The sequence below is a fragment of the Neovison vison genome, chromosome 7, assembly GCF_020171115.1.
Source record: "Neovison vison isolate M4711 chromosome 7, ASM_NN_V1, whole genome shotgun sequence".
NCBI classification, from domain to species: Eukaryota; Metazoa; Chordata; class Mammalia; order Carnivora; family Mustelidae; genus Neogale; species Neogale vison.
This window is the reverse complement of record NC_058097.1, coordinates 200,690,698-200,708,871: the sequence shown is the minus strand read 5'-3', so window position 1 is coordinate 200,708,871 and position 18,174 is coordinate 200,690,698. Positions and strand designations below refer to the sequence as shown.

The 18,174-nt window shown below is 46.9% G+C and overlaps 2 protein-coding genes across 4 annotated transcripts in view; one reads left to right on the top strand and one right to left on the bottom strand.

Moving 5' to 3' along the window:
• Positions 1-147: 147 nt before the first annotated feature.
• On the bottom strand, positions 148-12,103 carry SNX32 (sorting nexin 32). 3 transcript variants are annotated; one of them, XM_044259708.1, is made up of 13 exons: positions 11,963-12,103; positions 4,122-4,226; positions 3,637-3,747; positions 3,370-3,491; positions 3,070-3,193; positions 2,801-2,905; positions 2,503-2,608; positions 2,254-2,329; positions 1,957-1,996; positions 1,090-1,176; positions 812-971; positions 646-760; positions 148-330 (listed from the first exon to the last, which is right to left on the bottom strand). In XM_044259708.1, the coding sequence occupies exons 1-12, from the start codon at positions 11,996-11,998 to the stop codon at positions 678-680; spliced, it is 1,155 nt and encodes a 384-aa protein (XP_044115643.1). In that variant the 5' UTR covers positions 11,999-12,103; the 3' UTR covers positions 148-330; positions 646-677. The 3 variants fall into 3 exon arrangements, with proteins under 3 accessions (XP_044115643.1, XP_044115642.1, XP_044115644.1); XM_044259707.1 differs by having other exon boundaries at positions 646-731; positions 11,963-12,092; XM_044259709.1 differs by lacking the exons at positions 4,122-4,226; positions 11,963-12,103 and having other exon boundaries at positions 646-731; positions 3,653-3,743.
• A 526-nt stretch (positions 12,104-12,629) lies between these two features.
• Positions 12,630-18,174, top strand: part of LOC122913695 (ABC transporter F family member 4-like) — a 38,570-nt gene continuing 33,025 nt past the window's right edge. The window contains exons 1-2 of the mRNA XM_044260340.1: positions 12,630-14,291; positions 15,937-15,992. Of these exons, the coding sequence (XP_044116275.1) occupies positions 12,630-13,712 (1,083 nt within the window). The 3' untranslated portion in view covers positions 13,713-14,291; positions 15,937-15,992. The remainder of the gene's footprint in view (positions 14,292-15,936; positions 15,993-18,174) is intronic.

Below are 18,174 nucleotides of genomic sequence, written 5' to 3'. Positions count from 1 at the left end.
TGGGCCGGGGCTGTCCCCCAGACTCCCAGGAGTGGAGGGAGGTCCAGACCCCTGGCCTCCCTGAGGTCGGGGTTCTTACCTGTGGCCAAGTATGGTACCCATGATGCCCTAGCTTCCTCTTGCAGGACCTGGCCCTTTTGGGTGGGAGTGGGGCATGGGCTTGCCCTGGGAGATCGTGGGGCCTGGCTAGTGGTTGCTGTGGTGGGGGAGGTGGTATGTTGGGGGAAATCTGGGGGACTCTTGCCACTCAAGGCCCTGAAGTAGGCTGTAGCTGCTCTAAGGCTCCCCCTTGAGGGCGATAAGGGTGTTCCGGAGAAGCAGGGTGCTGGCCTGCATAGGAGAGAGGACCTTGATGTCCCCCACCACTGCCACCCTGCTTCATGATAGAAGGGGCGTTCTTCCCACACTTGTAAGTCATGCCCCCCTCCCTCTTGCATTCTTGTCCTCAGCAATAACAGCTGCCGTTTATTGAGGGCATATTCATGATGAGAAGGGAAGGGTCCTGGTCCAAGATGAAACGACCCTGAAAGTCCACGGGAGTTTCCCAGACCACCTGCCCCCAATACATGCTTGCCAGTACTTGGTAAGAACCTAGAGGTGTGGGAGGGAGGTGGCCAGAGGGCACAGTGAGGGTGGAGGGCTCACCTTGGCGTGTTTGAGCTCCAGCTCTGCCAGCTCTATGAGGTTCTTGCGGAAGGAGGAGACGCGGCGGGACTTGAAATCCATGAGCTCTGGAGGGGAGGGAGGAAAAGTGGGGACCCTGGCAGAGTAGGAAGCCCAGTGGCAGGGCCTCTGGGGCCATGGGGCTTACCCTGCTTGGCTGAGTCAGAGAGGCGTTCAAAGCGTTGGCAGCACAGCTGCTGGTGGCTCTCGGCAGTCCGCACCTCCCGGTTCCTAGTGCGTGCCTTGTCCAGTGCCTTGTTGGCGTTCTCATAGTCAGCTAGGGCTCGCAGCCGCCGGTACAGCAGGTCCTGGGGCCAGCAGGGGCACAGGATCGTCGAAGCCCACGGCCTCATCTGCCTGCCCTCCCCTGTTGGTCCAGTCCTGCTGTCCTCCAGCCCCAAGGTTTGTGCTGGGGACATATCTTACCTTGGCTGCCTGTGAGTCTCGCATGTAGTATCTCAGCATGTCTGATAGCTTGAGGTCCTCATCAGATGCCACTCGGCCCTCCAGCTTCTGTATCAGGAAGTTTGGAGGCTGGGGAAGGAGCTTGCAGAGGAGCAGCTAAGGGATGGGTGCTGCTGCTCCTCTCAACAGCCAACAGAGTCACTTGATGACCACTCCAGGTCAAACCCTGATGTTCAGGGGAGCAGGCCAGGGAAAACTTGACTGAGGAGTGGCATCTGATCCGGATCTTGGGGGCTGAGTAGGAATCAGACAACAGCCAAAGGCTCTGCAGGTGTGCAAGCCTCGTACGTGTTCAGGGAACCATGAGGTCAGTGGCAGTGCTCAGATGGCAGTGGCTGGATCCCAAAAGGCCTAAAAAGCAAACTAAGGACTTTGGGCTTTGTGTTTGGGGCAGTTTCTGGAAGGGCAGGGTCCCCGAAGGTCCCTGAGCAGGGAGGAGATATGATCCAGCAGGCAGTCTTAGAAAGATTGGCACACTGCCGTTGACTCTTGGAGGAGAGTTCAGGAAGTGTGTGTGGGGGGCAGGATGCTGGCAATGCGGGGCAACCTCCCAGAGGCACATGGCCCATCCTTGTACATGGCTTGCCAGGCCTGCTTCCCACCCCCACCCCCATCACCGCACGCACACTTCAGACTGGATCCCTGTCTCCTCTCCAGCTCATTAAACTAGGGTTTGACTGAGGGTGAGTCCAGGGTATCACTGGCCCAAGTTATCACCAAATGTTCCGAAATGATCCTCGAGCTTTGTCCTTTTCTAGGAGGAGGCTATTTAGTCCCTGCAAAGGATCATTGATTGGGTGCCCTTCCAATACACAAGGCAGGACTCACCCTTAGTCGTTCAAAGAGCTCTGCCAATTTGAGGAAACTCCTAGGAGGCAGTGGGGAGAGTTAGGGCAGGAGTCTTGAGAGGGTGTTGCTTAAAGCCTCCCTGCCCTTAGCGCTGCCCTTAGCGCTACCCTTGCTGATGCCCTGCAGTGGGGAAATCTCCCTGGCGTCTTTCCCAAATCCCAGCAGGAACTTCACCTCCCACCTACGCTGATAGGACTTTTCCACAGTGACCCCTCGCGGGCAGGCCCGGTATTACAGGCATAGACAGGGGCAGGAAGGGCGAGAGGGAGTCCTCACGTCTTTAGCTGGTTGACTTCCTGTGTTCCCAGACTGTTCAGTGCAGCAGAAATAGGGATAAAATCGTCTGCCAGGCCTGTTGGGGAACAGCCCTCCATCAGACCCCCTCGGTCTGCACATCAAGCCCCAGCACCAGTGTTTGTGTCTTGGAGAGACACGGGATGTTTCCTGCTCTCTCCTCTCCCCATAGGGAGTAGGCATGCCAGGGGGAAGGGGCAGGGAACCCAGGGCCCCTTGGGCCCTGCGTACACTTGTGGGAGTGCATGACACGGTCTGCCCGCAGGCAGGCGTCCCGGATGCGGGTGTGGTACTCCAGCAGGAAGGTCCTCTCGTGCTCAAAGAAGTCATCCACCTCCTAAGAGAGCCAGACAGGAGCCGCTTACACTGAGTCAGCAGGAACATGGTGGCCATGGACTCGCAGGGGCAGCACGATTTCCCTCTAGGCCGTGCCCACCGGTGGTTTCCCTCCCGCAGCCACCCTGGGCCTCAGTGTTTGCTGTGGACTTGAAGCCCTGGGTTGAATCCACAGAGGGGTCCCAGGGGTCACCTTGAGCCCTGACATGCTGGTGATGAGGGCTTCATCTGCAGACTTCACGATATTCCTCAGAAATCCCCCAAGAAGCTCCTTCCTGTTCTTTCCTCGGACACTCAGCTGAGGCACACAGGGGAGAGTATGGTGCTGGGATGGGCGCTCTCACCTCGCACCCCAGACTCCCGTCACTCTTGGAGCTGATGAGAAGGAGGCTTGAACCCACCTAACGCCCTCCCCGCCCAACCCCCAAGGGTGACCCAAGGGTGTGCTCTGGCTCAGCTCACATCCTGGCCATATTCCAAAAAGACAAAGAAGTTGTGGTCTCGACGCAGGGTCGGGTGGGCCGCAAGGCGTTGCAGGAAGACCTCGTGCATTGCAACTGTCTTCTTAAAGAGAGCTAGGTACTCCCTGCGGAAATCAGCAGGCAGCTCAAGGGCCCTCCTTGGCTCTGATCATCCCGCCCCCTTCCCCTCAGGAGCCCTGGGGTCAGAGGTCAGGGTCTCTAACTAACCACAGGGGATGAAATCCGGGGACTCTCAGGACAGGGCTGGGCCTGGAGCTCAAGGAAAGGAAGTAGCACTCACGCCTCTAGCTCCTGCTTCATTTTGGCAAATTCTTCCCGCGTGATGGAGCTGTCCCCCTCACCCAACTTCTGCAGCTTTTCCCTTGAAGCCTCAAAGTCTGGCCTTGGAGGGGCTGGGGGAATCTGCTCGAAGGAGGGACAGAGCGGGCAGGTCTCTCATGGCTGAGAAGGCCATCACCCACCCCCAGAAGCGTCGCGCGGTCTGCCATGCCCAGCCAAGCACCCAGACCTGCCCCTCACGGCCCCAGCCCGCCCGGCCCGTCCTCACGATGAGGCCGGCGTACTCCTCGTTTTCCACGTAGGCGTCGTGGAGCCAGATGAACTCCTCGTGCTGCCGCACGACTGAGAACTCCGTCTGGGCGAAGTGAGGGAGGCAGCTCTGGAAGCCGGGAAGCATGGCTGAGGGGTCTCTCCTCCCCCCCAAACCCTGGACCCGCCGGGCATCCTGGGCACCCACTCTCGGGCTTCCCCAATCCCACATCCCAGGTGAGGCCCAAGGTCCATGATTTCCGTCGGGATGACGGACAGGGGATGGTTAGGACTCGGGGCCAGAGGCAAAAGGCAACTGGAGAGGAGGCAAGATGCCTGCTTTCTCGGAGAGGCAGGGGGCAGGAGCCAGGTTGAGGAACAGGGCCCAAAGTCGACGTTGGCATCTGGCCCTCACCCCCAAGGCAAGCGAGACCGGGGGAAGCGGGCTCTTCGAGCTCCCGAGGCCACCGCCTCAACTCCCCCTCGCTCCTCTGGCAGCCTCACCTTGGTCTGAACGGTGAATTTCACCTTGTCACGCTCGCTCACGGCATCAGAGATCTCCACCTGCAAGGTACTGTCTCCCTGCAGGTCCACTGATACGGAGGAGGGCTGCCGGGGAGGGGAGGTCTCTGACACGACTGACCACAGCCCCTGACCGCATCCTCACGGCGCACTCCGGGTCCTCCTGCACAGCCCGCCTCAGCAGCATTGCCTCTTCAATGCCCTGGGGTCACCAGCTAGAGGGATCCCAGGGAGTCTCTGCTCGGGGCTCTACAATCACTACAACACTTTCCCACACTTCCTTCCTCAGAAGCGGTCCGGCTTCTCCCTGCTCTGCAGAGAGCACCAGAGAGGTGAAATAAGTTGTCCCAAATCAGCAGTGGCTGGGCCAGATTTGAAGCCAGTTTCTCAAATCCCAAACCCCAAGTACTTTCTCAGCTACCAGCTCACCTCTTCCCCTGCTGGTTACTGAATTCAGGCATCCCGACCAGTGAGCCCCCAGACTACGAGTTCATTCTTGCATTGAGCTTTTCCACACACCGTTATTAAACACCTACTCAGTCTATACCACTGTACCCAGTGAAGGAAGAAGCCACTGTACCTTCAAGCGTGGCTCACCAGTACATAGACTGTCACCAGCCCACCGCTCACGTCCCCTCGCTCTCTACTGTTGGTAGTCATTTAGATTATTTCAAGGCTGGCCTATTATGGATAAAACTGCCTTGAACATTCTTCCATGTGTCTTCTATGGGGCAGGCATGTGTTTAAATCTTTCGCAGACACACCAGTTCCTCAAGGTGATTGTACAAATTTATATTCCTGCCAGCATTGTATGAAAATTCCAGTGGCACCACACCCTTGCCAGTACTGAGAATTGTTAGTCTTTTTCATGTTAGCCATACTGGTGGGGGCAGGGTATTTGTGGATTGTGGCTTAACTTGTATTCCCTGGTGAGGAATGATGTTAAATACCATTTTATGTATCCATCACCTGTTTGGAGATCTTTTGTAAAGTGCCTATTCAAGTCTTGTGCCCCTCCCCTCCCTTCTCTTAAAAATTGGATTGTCTTTTTCTCATTGATTTGTAGGGACTCTTTATATATCCTGGAGACAAGTCCTTTGTCAGTTTCATGTGTTGTCAATATCTACTCTTCTTTGGGTTGCCTTTTCTCTCTTAATGACCTATAATTTTACAAGCTCTTTTCTTTTATGATGCAGGATTTTTGCATACCCTTGAAGAAAATTTTGCCTACCCCCAGGTCATGAAGATGTTCTCCTATTTTTTTTCTTCTAGAAATTAATAGTGTAAGCTTTTATAATTAGGTCTATGATCCACCTTCACTTCATTTTGTATACAATGTAAGGTATGGGTTATGACTCATTTTTGTCATATAACAGCCAGTCATTTTAGCACTATTTGTTAAAAAAAAACTACCTTTTGCGTATTGACTTGCTCTGGTACAAATCTTTTTTTGGTAGAAAATAAATCGACTTCATAAGTGTTATAGGTTTTGTACTATCTGCTCTGTTTCTCTGATCCATACATCTGTACTTTTGATATTTTCACACTGTCTTGATTACTGTAATTGACAAACTTGAAATCAGATAGAATTAACAAACCTGTTCTTTTTCAAAATCATTCTGGCTATTATAGATTTTTGCATTTCTGTTTAAGTTGTAGACTCAGCTTGTTAATTTACACCCCCAAAAAAATTTGCCAGGATTTTGATTGAGATTAAATTGAATCTATAGGTCAATTTGGGAAGGATAGACATTTTTATAATTTTGAGTCTTCCAATCCATCAACATGAAATCTATTTCCAATTATTTAAATCTTCTTTAAAGTTTCTCAGTAATGTTTTGTAGTGTTCTCTGTAAAGGGTTTGCACATCTTTTGTTAGATTTATTCCTAGGTATTTTATGATGTTTTTTTATTGTTGTTGCTATTTGAAATATTTTACTTTTTTTTTAATAGACTTTTTAAAAAAGATTTTATTTATTTATTTGACAGACAGAGATCACAAGGAGGCAGAAAAGCAGGCAGAGAGAGGAAGGGAAGCAGGCTCCCTGCCAAGCAGAGAACCCAACGCGGGGCTCGATCCCAGGACCCTGGGATCATGACCTGAGCCGAAGGTAGGGGCTTTAACCCATTGAGCCACCCAGGCACCCCTATTTGAAATATTTTTAAAAGATTAATTCCCTAGTTATTTATTGCTAGTATGTAGAAACACACAATTGATTTTTCTATATTTACTTTATGTCCAAGAACCTTGCTATATTTACTTACTACTTTTAATAGTTTGTAGATTATTTTGGATTTCCTCCAGATAAAATCCTATAATATAAAATAATGACAGTTTTAGTTTTTCCTTTCCAAACTTTATACCTTTTATTTCTTTTTCTTGCTTTATTGCATTTGCTAGGACCTCTAGTACAATGCAGAAGTGGTGATATGTGAAAAAGGAAATACTTGACTTGTTCCTGATCTCAGAGGTAATGCATTTAAAATGTAATCCTGGGGGCACCTGGGTGTCTCAGTGGGTTAAGCCTCTGCCTTTGGCTCAGGTCATGATCTCAGGGTCCTGGAATCAAGCCCCGCATTGGGCTCTCTGCTCAGCAGGGAGCTTGCTTCCCCCCCGCCCCAAAATAAATAAATAAATAAATAAATAAAATCTTAAAAAAAAAATCCTAAAAATGATTAATCCTTTATCAGATCAATGAGACTCCCTTCTATGCCTAGTTTGGTAAGATTTTTATCTACGTTTTCTCCCTTTATTGAGATATATAATGGGTTTTCCTGTCATTCTGTAATGTCCTGAATTTCACTGATTGATCATCATATATTGTACTACCCTGCATTCCTGGAACAAGGCCTTCATAATGAAGTATTACCTTTTTGTTTTTTGGTTTCTTTTTTTTTTTTTTTAAGATTTTATTTACTTATTTATTTGAGAGAGAGAGAGAGAGCCCATGCAAGCAAGTGATTGAGGGGAGAGGCAAAGGGAGGGGGACAAGCAGACTCTGTGCTGAGGGAGTCCAATGCAGGGCTCAACGCCATGACCCTGAGATCATGACTTAAGCTGAAATCAAGAGCTGGATGCTTAACCGAGCTCCCCAGGTGCCCTGAAGTATCATATTTTTATATACTGCTTATTCAACTTGATGACATTTTGTTTGCAATTTTTCCATTTATGTTCACAAGACAAAATAAACTGTCTTTTTCCTCTCTTTTAATGTTTTTGATAGGATTTTTTGTAGTAAAACATGCATAACACAAAATTTACCATTTTAACCATTTTAAAGTGTACAGTTTATTGATATTAAGGATATTCATGGTGTTCAATTATCACCATCATCTACCTCTTCCTGACAGGTTTTTGTATTGAGGTTATATTGTCCTCCTAAAATAAGTTGAATTGTGCTTTCTATTTCTGTTTTTGGAATAACTTACATGAGAATGTTACTAGCTTTCCTTTAAGGCTTCAAACAATACACACGTGGAATTTTATTGCTTAGAGAGGTATTTTTGGAAAAGTTTTTAATTATAAATTTACTTCCTATAATAAATATAGGACTACTGAAATTCTCTACTTCTTGTTTCAGGTTTGGTAAGTTGCATTTTTCAAGTAGTTTGTCCATTTTGTTTAAATTCTCTCATTTGTTGGCATAAGCTTTTTCTTTATTTATTTATTAAAATTTTATTTATTTGAGAGAGAGAGGGAGAGAGAGAGAGAGAGAGAGAAAGATGAGTGGGGGGAGGGGCAGAGGCTGATGGAGAAGCAGACTCCCCACTGAGCAGGGAGCCCCATGTGGGTCTCAATCCCAGGACCCTGGGATCCAGACCTGAGGCAAGGCAGACACTTAACCTTAACTGACTGAGCTACCCAGGTGGTGCCCCTCTTACTGTCTTTTTAATGACTGAAACATCTTTATCAATATGTACTTTATCATTCCTGATATTGGTAATTAATATTTTCTCCCTTCCTCCCTCTCGGTCTCGCTCTTTCTCTCTCTCATCAGTCTTTCTAGATGCTTATTATTTTTTAAAATATTTTCAAAAAACTATTTTTGGCATTGTTGTATTTCTGTACATTTATATTTATCTTCTATTAATTGATTTCTGCTTTTTATTATTTCCTTCCTTTCACTTTCTTGGAGTTTAACTTGTTCTTCTTTTTCTAGTTTCTTTCTTTTTTTTTTTTTTTAAAGATTTTATTTATTTATTTGCAGAGAGAGATCACAAGCAGGCAGAGAGGCAGGCAGAGAGAGAGGAGGAAGCAGGCTCCCTGCTGAGCAGAGAGCCCGATGCGGGCCTCGATCCCAGGACCCTGAGATCATGACCTGAGCCGAAGGCAGCGATTTAACCCACTGAGCCACCCAGGCGCCCCTTTTTCTAGTTTCTTAAGATTGAAATGTAGATCATTGTGATGCCTGGGTGCCTCAGTTGGTTAAGTCTCTGCCTTTGGATCAGATCATGATCCCACGGTCCTTCCTCAGATGGAGTCTCACCTTGGGCTCCTGGCTCAGCAGGGAGCCTGCTTCTCCCTCTGCCTGCCACTCCCCCTGCTTGTGCTCTCTCTCTCTGACAAATAAAATCTTTCAAAAACAAAACAAGGGGTGCCTGGGTGGCTCAGTGGGTTAAGCCTCTGCCTTTGGCTCAGGTCATGATCTCAGGGTCCTGGGATTGAGCCCCACATAGGGCTCTCTGCTCAGCAGGGAGCCTTCCCTCTCTCTGCCTACTTGTGATCTCTTCTGTCAAATAAATAAAAAAAAATCTTTTTTAAAAAAACAAAAAAAGAAATGTAGATCACTGACTTTTTTCAATCTTTCTTTTTTTCTAAAATATGCATTTGGAGGTATAAGTTTTCCCCCGGGTACTTCTTCAGCTGTATCTCCAGTTTTGATTATCATATTTTCAAAACCATTTCTTTAAACATTTTTCTAATTTTCATTCTAATTTCTTCTTTGACCTGTGAGTTACTTAGAAGCACGTTGCTTACTTTCCAAGTATTTTGGAATCTAGTTATCTTTTTGTTTTGATTCCCCGTTAATTCTACCAGGACAGAGATCTCATTCTATGATTTCAAACTTTCAAAACTTGATACTTGCAATATAGCCCAACACATAATGTATTTTGGTGAATTTTTCAAGTGCACTCAAAAAGAATGTGTTTCCTGCAGTTGTTGGGTACAGAGCTCTAATTAAACCAATTAGATCAAGTTGATTAATCATGGTATTTTATTATTTTATTTATTTATTTGACAGAGAGAGAGAGAGAGAGCACAAGCAGGGGGAGTGGCAGGGAGAGGGAGATGGAGAAGCAGGCTCCCCACTGGACAAGGAGCCCCATGCGGGCTGAATCCCAGGACCCTGGTATCATGACCTGAGCCAAAGGTAGATGCTTAACTGACGGAGCCACCCAGGTGCCCCAATCATGGTATTTTTTTTTAAATTATGGTATTTTAAATCTTCAAAATCCTTACTGATTTTTTTTTTTGGTCTGCTTGTTCTACAGTTGAGAGAGTTGTGTTAAACCTCCAGTTGTAATTGTGAGCTGTCTATTTCTCTTTCTAATTCTGTCATCTTTTCCTTTGCACATTTTGAAATGATGCTATTAGTTGCGTATAAATTTAGGAACTTTTTTTTTTTAGAAAGTCAATTTTTTTTCCTTTTAAGGATTTTATTTATTTATTTGACAGACAGAGATCACAAGTAGACAGAGAGGTGGGCAGAGAGAGAGGAGGAAGCAGGCTCCCTGCCGAGCAGAGAGGCCGATGCGGGGCTCGATCCCAGGACCCTGGGATCATGACCTGAGCCGAAGGCAGAGGCTTTAACCCACCAAGCCACCCAGGTGCCCCAATTTAGGACTGTTATATCTTCCTGTTGAATTGACACTTTAACCATTAAAAAATGTCCCTCTTTATTTCTAATACTTCTTATCTCACAGTCTACTTCGTCTGAAATTAATATAGCTATGCCAGCATTCTTTTGGGTCCTTACAGTTAAAGTATGCCTCTTAAAAAAAAAAAAGAGTTATTTATTTATTTTAGAGAGAGTATACATGTTGGGGGGGTACAGAGGGAGAGTAGAGAGCATCTTAAGCAGATTCCCTGCTGAGCATGGAGCCCAGAGCCATCCCACCATCCCTGAAATCACGACCAGAGCTGAAATCAAGAGTCAGACACTTAACCAACTCAGACACCCAGGCACCCCTAAAAGTATGTGTCATTTGACAGAATATAGTTGTCTTTTAAAAATCCAATCTGAGGGGCGCCTGGGTGGTATCAGAATCTTGGTCTCAGCTCTGGTCTTGATCTGGGGTTGTGAGTTCAAGTCCCACTCTGGGCTCCACGCTGGGCATGAAGCCTATTTTTTAAAAAATCCAATCTGAAAAAAAGTCCAGTCTCAATTTTTTTTTAAGTAACCTTACACTCCAGGTGGGGCTCCAAGTCTCAACCCTGAGATCAAAAGTTGTATGTTCTACCAACTGAACCAGCCAGGCACCCTCTGAATATGTTTTTTAACTGGAGTGTTTTGTCTATTCATAATTACTGTAATTATTAACATAAACTATAAACCTACTATCTTGCTTTTTGTGTTTTTTTTCTTTTTCTCATCTTTTTTTGTTGCTTTATTCTTTTTTCCTTGTCTTCTGTTAGATTAGTCAAGTATTTTTATATTATTTCATTTTCTCTTCTATTATATTTTTATTTACATCTTCATTTAGTATTCTTTCCATTTCTTTCTATTTAAAGGAGACTCTTAGAGAAAGTAATGCTTATTCTAGAGGACAGGATCTAATACTGCACTTTCAGAGAGTCTGGTACCTACAAAGTTTGGGGATGGACCCATCGGTTTGATAGCCTAGTAGATATCCCATATGATAACAGTAACAACAACAAAACAACACCAACAACATAACAGCTAACACTTACACTTGAGCTTCCTATAGGCCAGGTACTGATCTAAGCATTTTATGTATATTAATTAATTTAGCCATGAATATGAACATAAACATTGAAATGGGTATTTTTTGCTCTATACTTTGTGTCTCTCAGCCCCCTCACCTCTCCAAACTCCCTTGAACCCCACTCCTCACTTGGCTTCTCTGATATCCCCAGGGCAGCCTTCCCCTTTGTCCAACTGCAACCCGCCCCCTACACACACACACACACACACACACTCTGACTCATTGGTACAATGGGGCCCTAAGTCTCCTGTCCCCTCCTGCTGCCTTAGTATCTCTCCTGTAACCTGTACTGTTTGGTAACTGCTTGAGGGAGATGGGATTTCAAGGATGGACCACAGCTACTCCATCCTTATCCTCGGCCACCGCCCACTATGCACACGCATCCAGTTCTGAAAAGTGTGCACCTCTGTGAGCCCAATGATGCTCAATAACTATTCGTTGAATGAAGTCAAGAGGGAAAAATGAAGAATTAATGATCTTACGATTATATGAACACAGGTACACAAATGAAGCCGTTAGTGCTGTACTGGATCCCTCCCCCGCTCCCTTGGCAAAGGAGAAGGGTACTCTTCCCAATCCCTGACATCCCTCCTTCCTCTTCTTCCCTATTAAGCCATAATCGTGAGCTGGTCCGGCGGAGGGGAGGAGTGGCAGTGACAGGTCCCTTTCCATCTGTCATGACAAAGGTAAACCCTGCCCCCTTTGCCATCCTCACCATGCCCCATGCAGGTGCCACAGTGCCCCCCCCCCTTGCTCAGGTCTCTCTAGCTCACGCGTGCGCGCGAACACATGCACACACGTCCCACTCCCTGATTGGGCATCACTGGGTATCGTGGAGTGAGGTGGGGGGGAGGGGATTCGCATCCTTTCTTTACCTTGCTCTCCTTCCCAGCCTCTTGCCGCCCTTCCATCACCCTTCTTCTTGGCCGCCGCACACAAGTATTCCGCGGCCGGCCACTGCCCGCGCGCTCCCGCAGCTTCGTCCCCCGGTAGCGCGCCCGAGGCACGGGACCCTACCAGCTGACACGCTCCCCTCCCTGCTAGGAGTCACCTGGAATCGGGCGTGGTTTCCACCCGCTCCTCTGCAGCTCCGCCTTTTGATTGGCTACCAGGTTCACCGTGAGCGACCCCATTGGCTACAACGCCTGTCGTTCCCTTGCTTGGCTCCAGCTTTTAAGGGGAAGCACGTAACCCAGGGCCGGGAACGGGCGACACCATGGGGCCTGGGGTCGGGGGTTCGGGGGTTACAGTGGTGTCGAGCCACGTCAGCAGCCCGCCCCCCCCGCCCCCAGGCAGGCCGTCTGTCGCTGCCGCAGCTCCAGGCCGTGCCTTCCAACCGCCTCGCGCGCTCTGCGCGTGCGCACTAGCTCCGTCGCGCGCCCTCGGGGCGGTGGGCGAAGCGAAGAGCCAGTGGGCGGGGTGGGAGGCTGGGAGGGTGGGGTGGGGGGGATGGGGAGGAGGGGTGGGAGGGTGGACGAGGTGTAAGGATGTGGGTTAGTGTCTTTGGGGAAAGGGGTTCCGTTAGAATTTCCGCTTTGGGGCATGAGGGGTCTGCGGGGCAAGCCGCATAGAGTCCTGAGGAGACGCCGCAAGGCCCGGCGCCGGAGCGCCCGAGGCCGGGCCCGGGTCCACGGGTGGTCGCACCTGGACCCGGGAAGCAGAGGGGCACAGATGCTGCGAGAAAATGTGTGGGTGCCCTGGAACGGGCTCATTGTGATTGGGAAGAGAATGGAGCTCCTGGGTAGAAATACCCAAAAGCCTCCAGTGGGCGACCCAAAGCTTGACCCTCAGCACTGGAGACCGGAAGATGTGGGAAAAGTGGTCTTGAAAGCGAAGTCAGGCCAGAGTCCGGAAAGGATGGATATGAAGTTAGTGCACGGTGTAGCAAGTTCATTACAGGCTCCAGCAGGTTTGGGGAAAAACAGCCCAAAGGAGATGGGGGGGAAACAAGAAATTAGAGACAAAATAGGCGCTGAATCGGAGAGTGCAGAGACTACAGCAGGGTCTAGGAGGGGGTCTGGCTTTAAAGAGAGGTTGAAATTTAGTGGGGTGGGGATCAGAGGAGAGGACCTGAGATCCGGACCACATACACCAGAGCAGAATGAGGAGGAGCTGAGGTCGAGTGGAGAGAAGCCGAGTGGAGAGCAGCTGAGTGGAGAGAAGCCTAGGTCAAGTGGAGAGCAGCTGAGGTCAAGTGGAGAAAAGCTGAGTGGAGAGAAGTTGACATCAAGTGAGAAGCTGAGTCTGAGTGAAGAGAAGCTGAGGTCAAGTGGAGAGAAGGAGGGCTCCAGGGAAGAGAAGCCAGAAAGTAGCGGAGAGGATTTGAGATCCACTGGAGATAAACTGAAGTCAAGTGCAGACAAGCTGGAGGGTTCAGGGATGGAGAGTGTAACTGAAGAGACAACTGAAAGAGTGCTAGAAGTGACTAATGATGAAAAACAGATGAAAATTACTGATGCTGAGATGGAAAATCCTTTTGAAAGGGTGGAAGGGAGTGATGAGCTACAAGAGACTGAGGAAGCAGTGGGAGTTGAGAAGGATGTCTTGGGCGGAGTGAATGATCCTATTGAGGAATCTGTTTCTATCGAAGAGAAAGAGGTTACAGATGAAGGTGATGATGAGTGAGGCCGATGAAGGAGTGGAGCTAGCAAAGGAAACAGAGGCAGCGGAAGTGGTGCAAGTCAAGGAGGAGAAATTAGAGCCAAGCAGAGCGGTACTGACTGTGAAGAGGTAAATATGAGAGAGGAAAGGAGAGGCTGGGAATGATGAGCTTTTGAGGATGGAGGTGGAGGCTAGGACCAAAGGAAATGAAGAAGAATGAGAACAAGGGGAATGGGAAGATTTCAAGGAGAAAAAAAAAAAAAAAAAAGATGTGATAATGTGTTGCTACCTGGAGGAAACATGGAGATTGTTCTCTTGGAGAAGAGCTGTGACTGACGGGCTTGTTGGGAAATGTTTGAGAAATGGATTTGGGAGGAGCTAGAGGATTTAGTTTAGCGTGTGATTGGTTTATAAGATAGAGAAGAATGCATAGTGAGAAAAATGGGGAATGACAGCAGGATAAAGGGTAGATAATGAAGGCTGTGAAGGAAGATGCAACCTGGAGTGAGCCAAGAAGTCTTCTGAGAGATGATCCTGGAGAGAAACAAGGGGGTCCAAAGTGACACAGGCAAGAGAAAAGAAAGAAGTGGAAAAAAAAAAAAAGTAAGAAGTCAAAGCCCATCATAATGATTATGTATGTTGGGTTTCCAAGTTATTTCCTTTACTCTTTCTGTACGCCCCTCTCCCATGTAAGACAATTTTACAATCGAATAGGACAGGCCTCTCGCAGGGCCCTGCATATCTGGACCAAGCCATCCTCCTGAATCTTCCCTCTTAACTAACCTCCAAATGTAGCCAGAATAATGCTGGGCTCGATTCACCACAATAACCCACCATTTCCATGGATTTCCCTCACCCCCACACATCAGATTTGAGTTACTCAGACTCCATATGAAGTTACCTCAACTGTTGCGTTATTACTGTTTCCATCTTTGAATTGGTTATTCATCTAATCACGTAGACTTTTCCCCTTGTGTCAGTCTCCTTTGGGGCTTTCTCCTATGTCCTATGTCTCCTATGTCTCCATGCCATCCATCATGCACTCTCATTCCACGGAAGAGAGAAGACTCCCCAGATGCCTGCAGTCAAGGCATCAACGTCAGAAAGTGGGCTCTTAGATCCTGTTTGTCTCTTGGATAGGGATGTAGGAGGTGGCAAAAAGCAGCCATGAATAGTTTGGATGAAAGAAATATTTCACCCTTTTCCCTTTATATACTTTTTTGGGGGAGGGGAGAGAAAGTGGTGGATGGGAGGCAGAGGGAGAGAGAGAATAATTTTTTAAAAGATTTTTTAAAAAAGATTTTATTTATTTATTTGACAGACAGAGATCACAAGTAGGCAGAGAGGCAGGCAGAGAGAGAGAGAGAGAGAGAGGGAGAGGAGGAAGCAGGCTGCATGCAGAGCAGAGAGCCCAGTGTGGGGCTTGATCCCAGGAACCTGGGATCATGACCTGAGCTGAAGGCAGAGGCTTTAACCCACTGAGTCACCCAGGCGCCCTGGGAGAGAGAGAATCTTAAGAAGGCTCCATGCCCAGACGGAGCCCGTTGCTGTGCTCGATCTCATGACCCTGAGATCATGACCTGAGCTGAAACCAAGAATCAAACACTGAATTGATCGAGCTACCCACATGCCCCTCCTCCATGTACTTTTAAAACACTGTAATATTGGGGAACCTGGGTGGCTCAGTCAGTTAAGTGTCTGCCTTCAGCTCAGGTCAAGATCCCAGACTCCTGGGATCGAGCCCCACGTTGGGCTCTCCACTCAGTGGGGAGCCTGCTTCTCCCTTTCCCTCTGTAGCTCCCTCTGCTTGTGCGCTCTTGCTCTCTCTCCCTCTCTTTCTGTCAAATAAATAAATAACAACTTAAAAAAAATAAGGTCTGTAATATTTCTGAGGAGTAGAAACATCATATCATAAATATCAAAACAAAAATTTATAATAGGCTCATGTTTTTTGGTTGCTTTCTACATACTTTTTGCTCATTTTCCCCAAAGCCTCCAAAAGATCTGTAAACCTCATGCCACATTTTTGTTCATGTAGTCAAACCTAACCATAATTCATCGATTTTATTTTTTCCCTGGCAATTTCCTTCTTTGAGTCCTTTATTCTCTGGGTCTGATGTAGATTGGCTGTATTCTAGGCTTGCCCCATTGCTGTTTTTCTGGGCTTCTTAACACTTCTCTCTGTTCCTCTGTGTTGGATCTCCTACTGCCTGGCTCTTAGATCCTCTCTCTCTTTCTTGTTTTACAGCTTCATTTTGGCCAACCACATCACCTAATAGCTTCCAGAGAAAGCGACCATGGGAGGTAAACTTTGTGATACCTTATCTGCCTGAAAATATTGACTTTTCTCTCATGTTTGATGTATTTGTTGCAAGTCAGAGAGGAGAAATTAGAGCCAAGCATAACATTATTGACGTTGAAGGGGTAAATATGAGAGAGGAAGGGAGAGCATCTGAGTCTGCCAGGAAGGGATGGGGATGAAGAGCTACGAGGCTTAGCTGTTACGAGACTCTAGGTGGGAGATATTTTCCCCTTAGAATTGTAAAGGCATTGCCCTACTCTTTTCTAACTTTAAAAAAAAAAAAAGATTTTATTTATTTATTTGACAGAAATCACAAGCAGGCAGAGAAGCAGGCAGAGAGAGAGGAGGAAGCAGGCTCCTAGCTGAGCTGAGAGCCCGATGCAGGGCTCCATCCCACGACCCTGGGATCATGAGCTGAAGGCAGAGGCTTTAACCCACTGAGCCACCCAGGCGCCCCTCTTTTCTAACTTCTGAATGTTGCTGTTTGTAACTTCAGTTTTGTTCTTTTAATAATTTTTTTTATTCTATGGATATGACCTGTTTTTCTTCCCTATGTAAATTACCTGTTTTCTACCACTCTAATGACTCACCCTGCCCTCTCCTCCAGTTTTCTAGGTTCTACTAGAGGACACTGGAGCCCAAGTTAGAGCCCTTATCTTTTTTTCTACTTGTGTCCCTCTTTTTTTTATTCTACTCTCTGGACAATTTCATTAACTTTATCTTGTTATCCTTTCTATTGAGGTTTTTATTTTTTTAAATTTCAACTCTCTTATTCATTGATTGCTTCTTTTTTATGTATAGCATTTCTGTTTTTTGTTTTGTGTACATGTTGTTTTAGATCTCCGAGGAAGAAATTTTCAGTTTTTAAGTGTTCTGCTTTTTCATATTACTTCCCCTGAATTCTACTCCCCCTTTTCTGGACTGTGTGTGTGTGTGTGTGTGTCTGTTTTGGAAGTTTTCCTAAAATGTTTGATCTTACTCTGTGTGCGCAGGTGGGGCTTGTTAATTAATGGTCTTCATATCTTTTTATTTTGTATTATATTTATCCTTTTATTTTCATCTTGGTGGGGTTTGGAGATAAACGTGTGTGTGCTCAATCTACCATGTTTGATAAAAGTCTCCTCCATTACATTTTGATTGTTTTTGATTGGTTTCTCAAGTGTAACTCTGATTTTTCATCTTGAAGGTAACTTGCTCTTTCCTTTGTGAATTTTCCTCTGTGAAAGTGACGAGCACAGTGAACAGATAAACTTCAGTGTACAGAAAACTGCTACATCATTTCTTATAAACATGCCATGATTGCTTTCATTTGTGATTTGAAAAAGAATGTGGTCTCTTGGCCGCATTCACCTCTAGCTACTGCTCCATTTTTCTTGCTCCCAGTGGTATGCACAAGTGGGGCCCCCACTGAAGATATACTCACTTCCTAGTCCCAGGAACCTCTCCATATTATGTCATATGGCAGAAGAGTGAATATTACCTTACAAGGCAAAAAATGTGATTGACTTAAAAAGATCTTGAGAGGGAGAGTTTATTCTGGCTAATCTGGGTGAACGCTAAATGTGATCACAAGTGTCCTTAGAAGAGACAAAGGAGCTCAGACACCCAGCAGATGCGGAGGCCATGTGACCCCAGAGGCAGAGGCTGCAATGATTCGGCCTAAGTCAAGGAGTGTCAGAAGCCCCCAGAAGTTGGAAGGACAAATAATGGATTCTTCCCTAGAGGCTCTGTAGGGAGTGTGCATAGCCTTGGCCAATACGTTGATTTTGGACTTTTGGCCTCTAGAAGTTTATTCTCCAGAGAAAATAAATTTCTGTTTTTTTCAGCCATGCAGTTTGTGGTAATTTGTTACACCAGCTCTAGGAAATTAATACATTCCCTTTACAATGGAATTCCTCTTAAAAAGTAGTCTATGCTTTCTTTTTTTTTTTTTTTTAAGATTTTATTTATTTATTCAACACAGAGAGATCCCAAGTAGGCAGAGATGCAGGCAGAGAAAGAGGGGGAAGCAGGCTCCCTGATGAGCAGAGTGCCTGAGGCGGGGCTCGATCCCAGGATCCCGGGACCATGACCTGAGCCGAAGGCAGAGGCCCCAACCCACTGCCACCCAGGTGCCCCTATGCTTTCTTTTTCTGATCTTCTCTTTTCCTTTTTATCCAACTTTTTATATTGGACATTTAAAAA

Excerpts from the sequence above, each read along its gene's own strand:
- SNX32 (XM_044259707.1), bottom strand. The coding sequence starts at position 11,998 with ATGGAAGGGCGGCAAGAGGCTGGGAAGGAGAGCAAG. Across the intron at positions 3,492-3,636 it reads AGGAGTACGCCGGCCTCATC|ATTCCCCCAGCCCCTCCAAG; the intron begins GTGAGGACGGGC and ends TCCTTCGAGCAG. Across the intron at positions 2,330-2,502 it reads TGTCATGCACTCCCACAAGT|GCCTGGCAGACGATTTTATC; the intron begins GTACGCAGGGCC and ends GTTCCCCAACAG.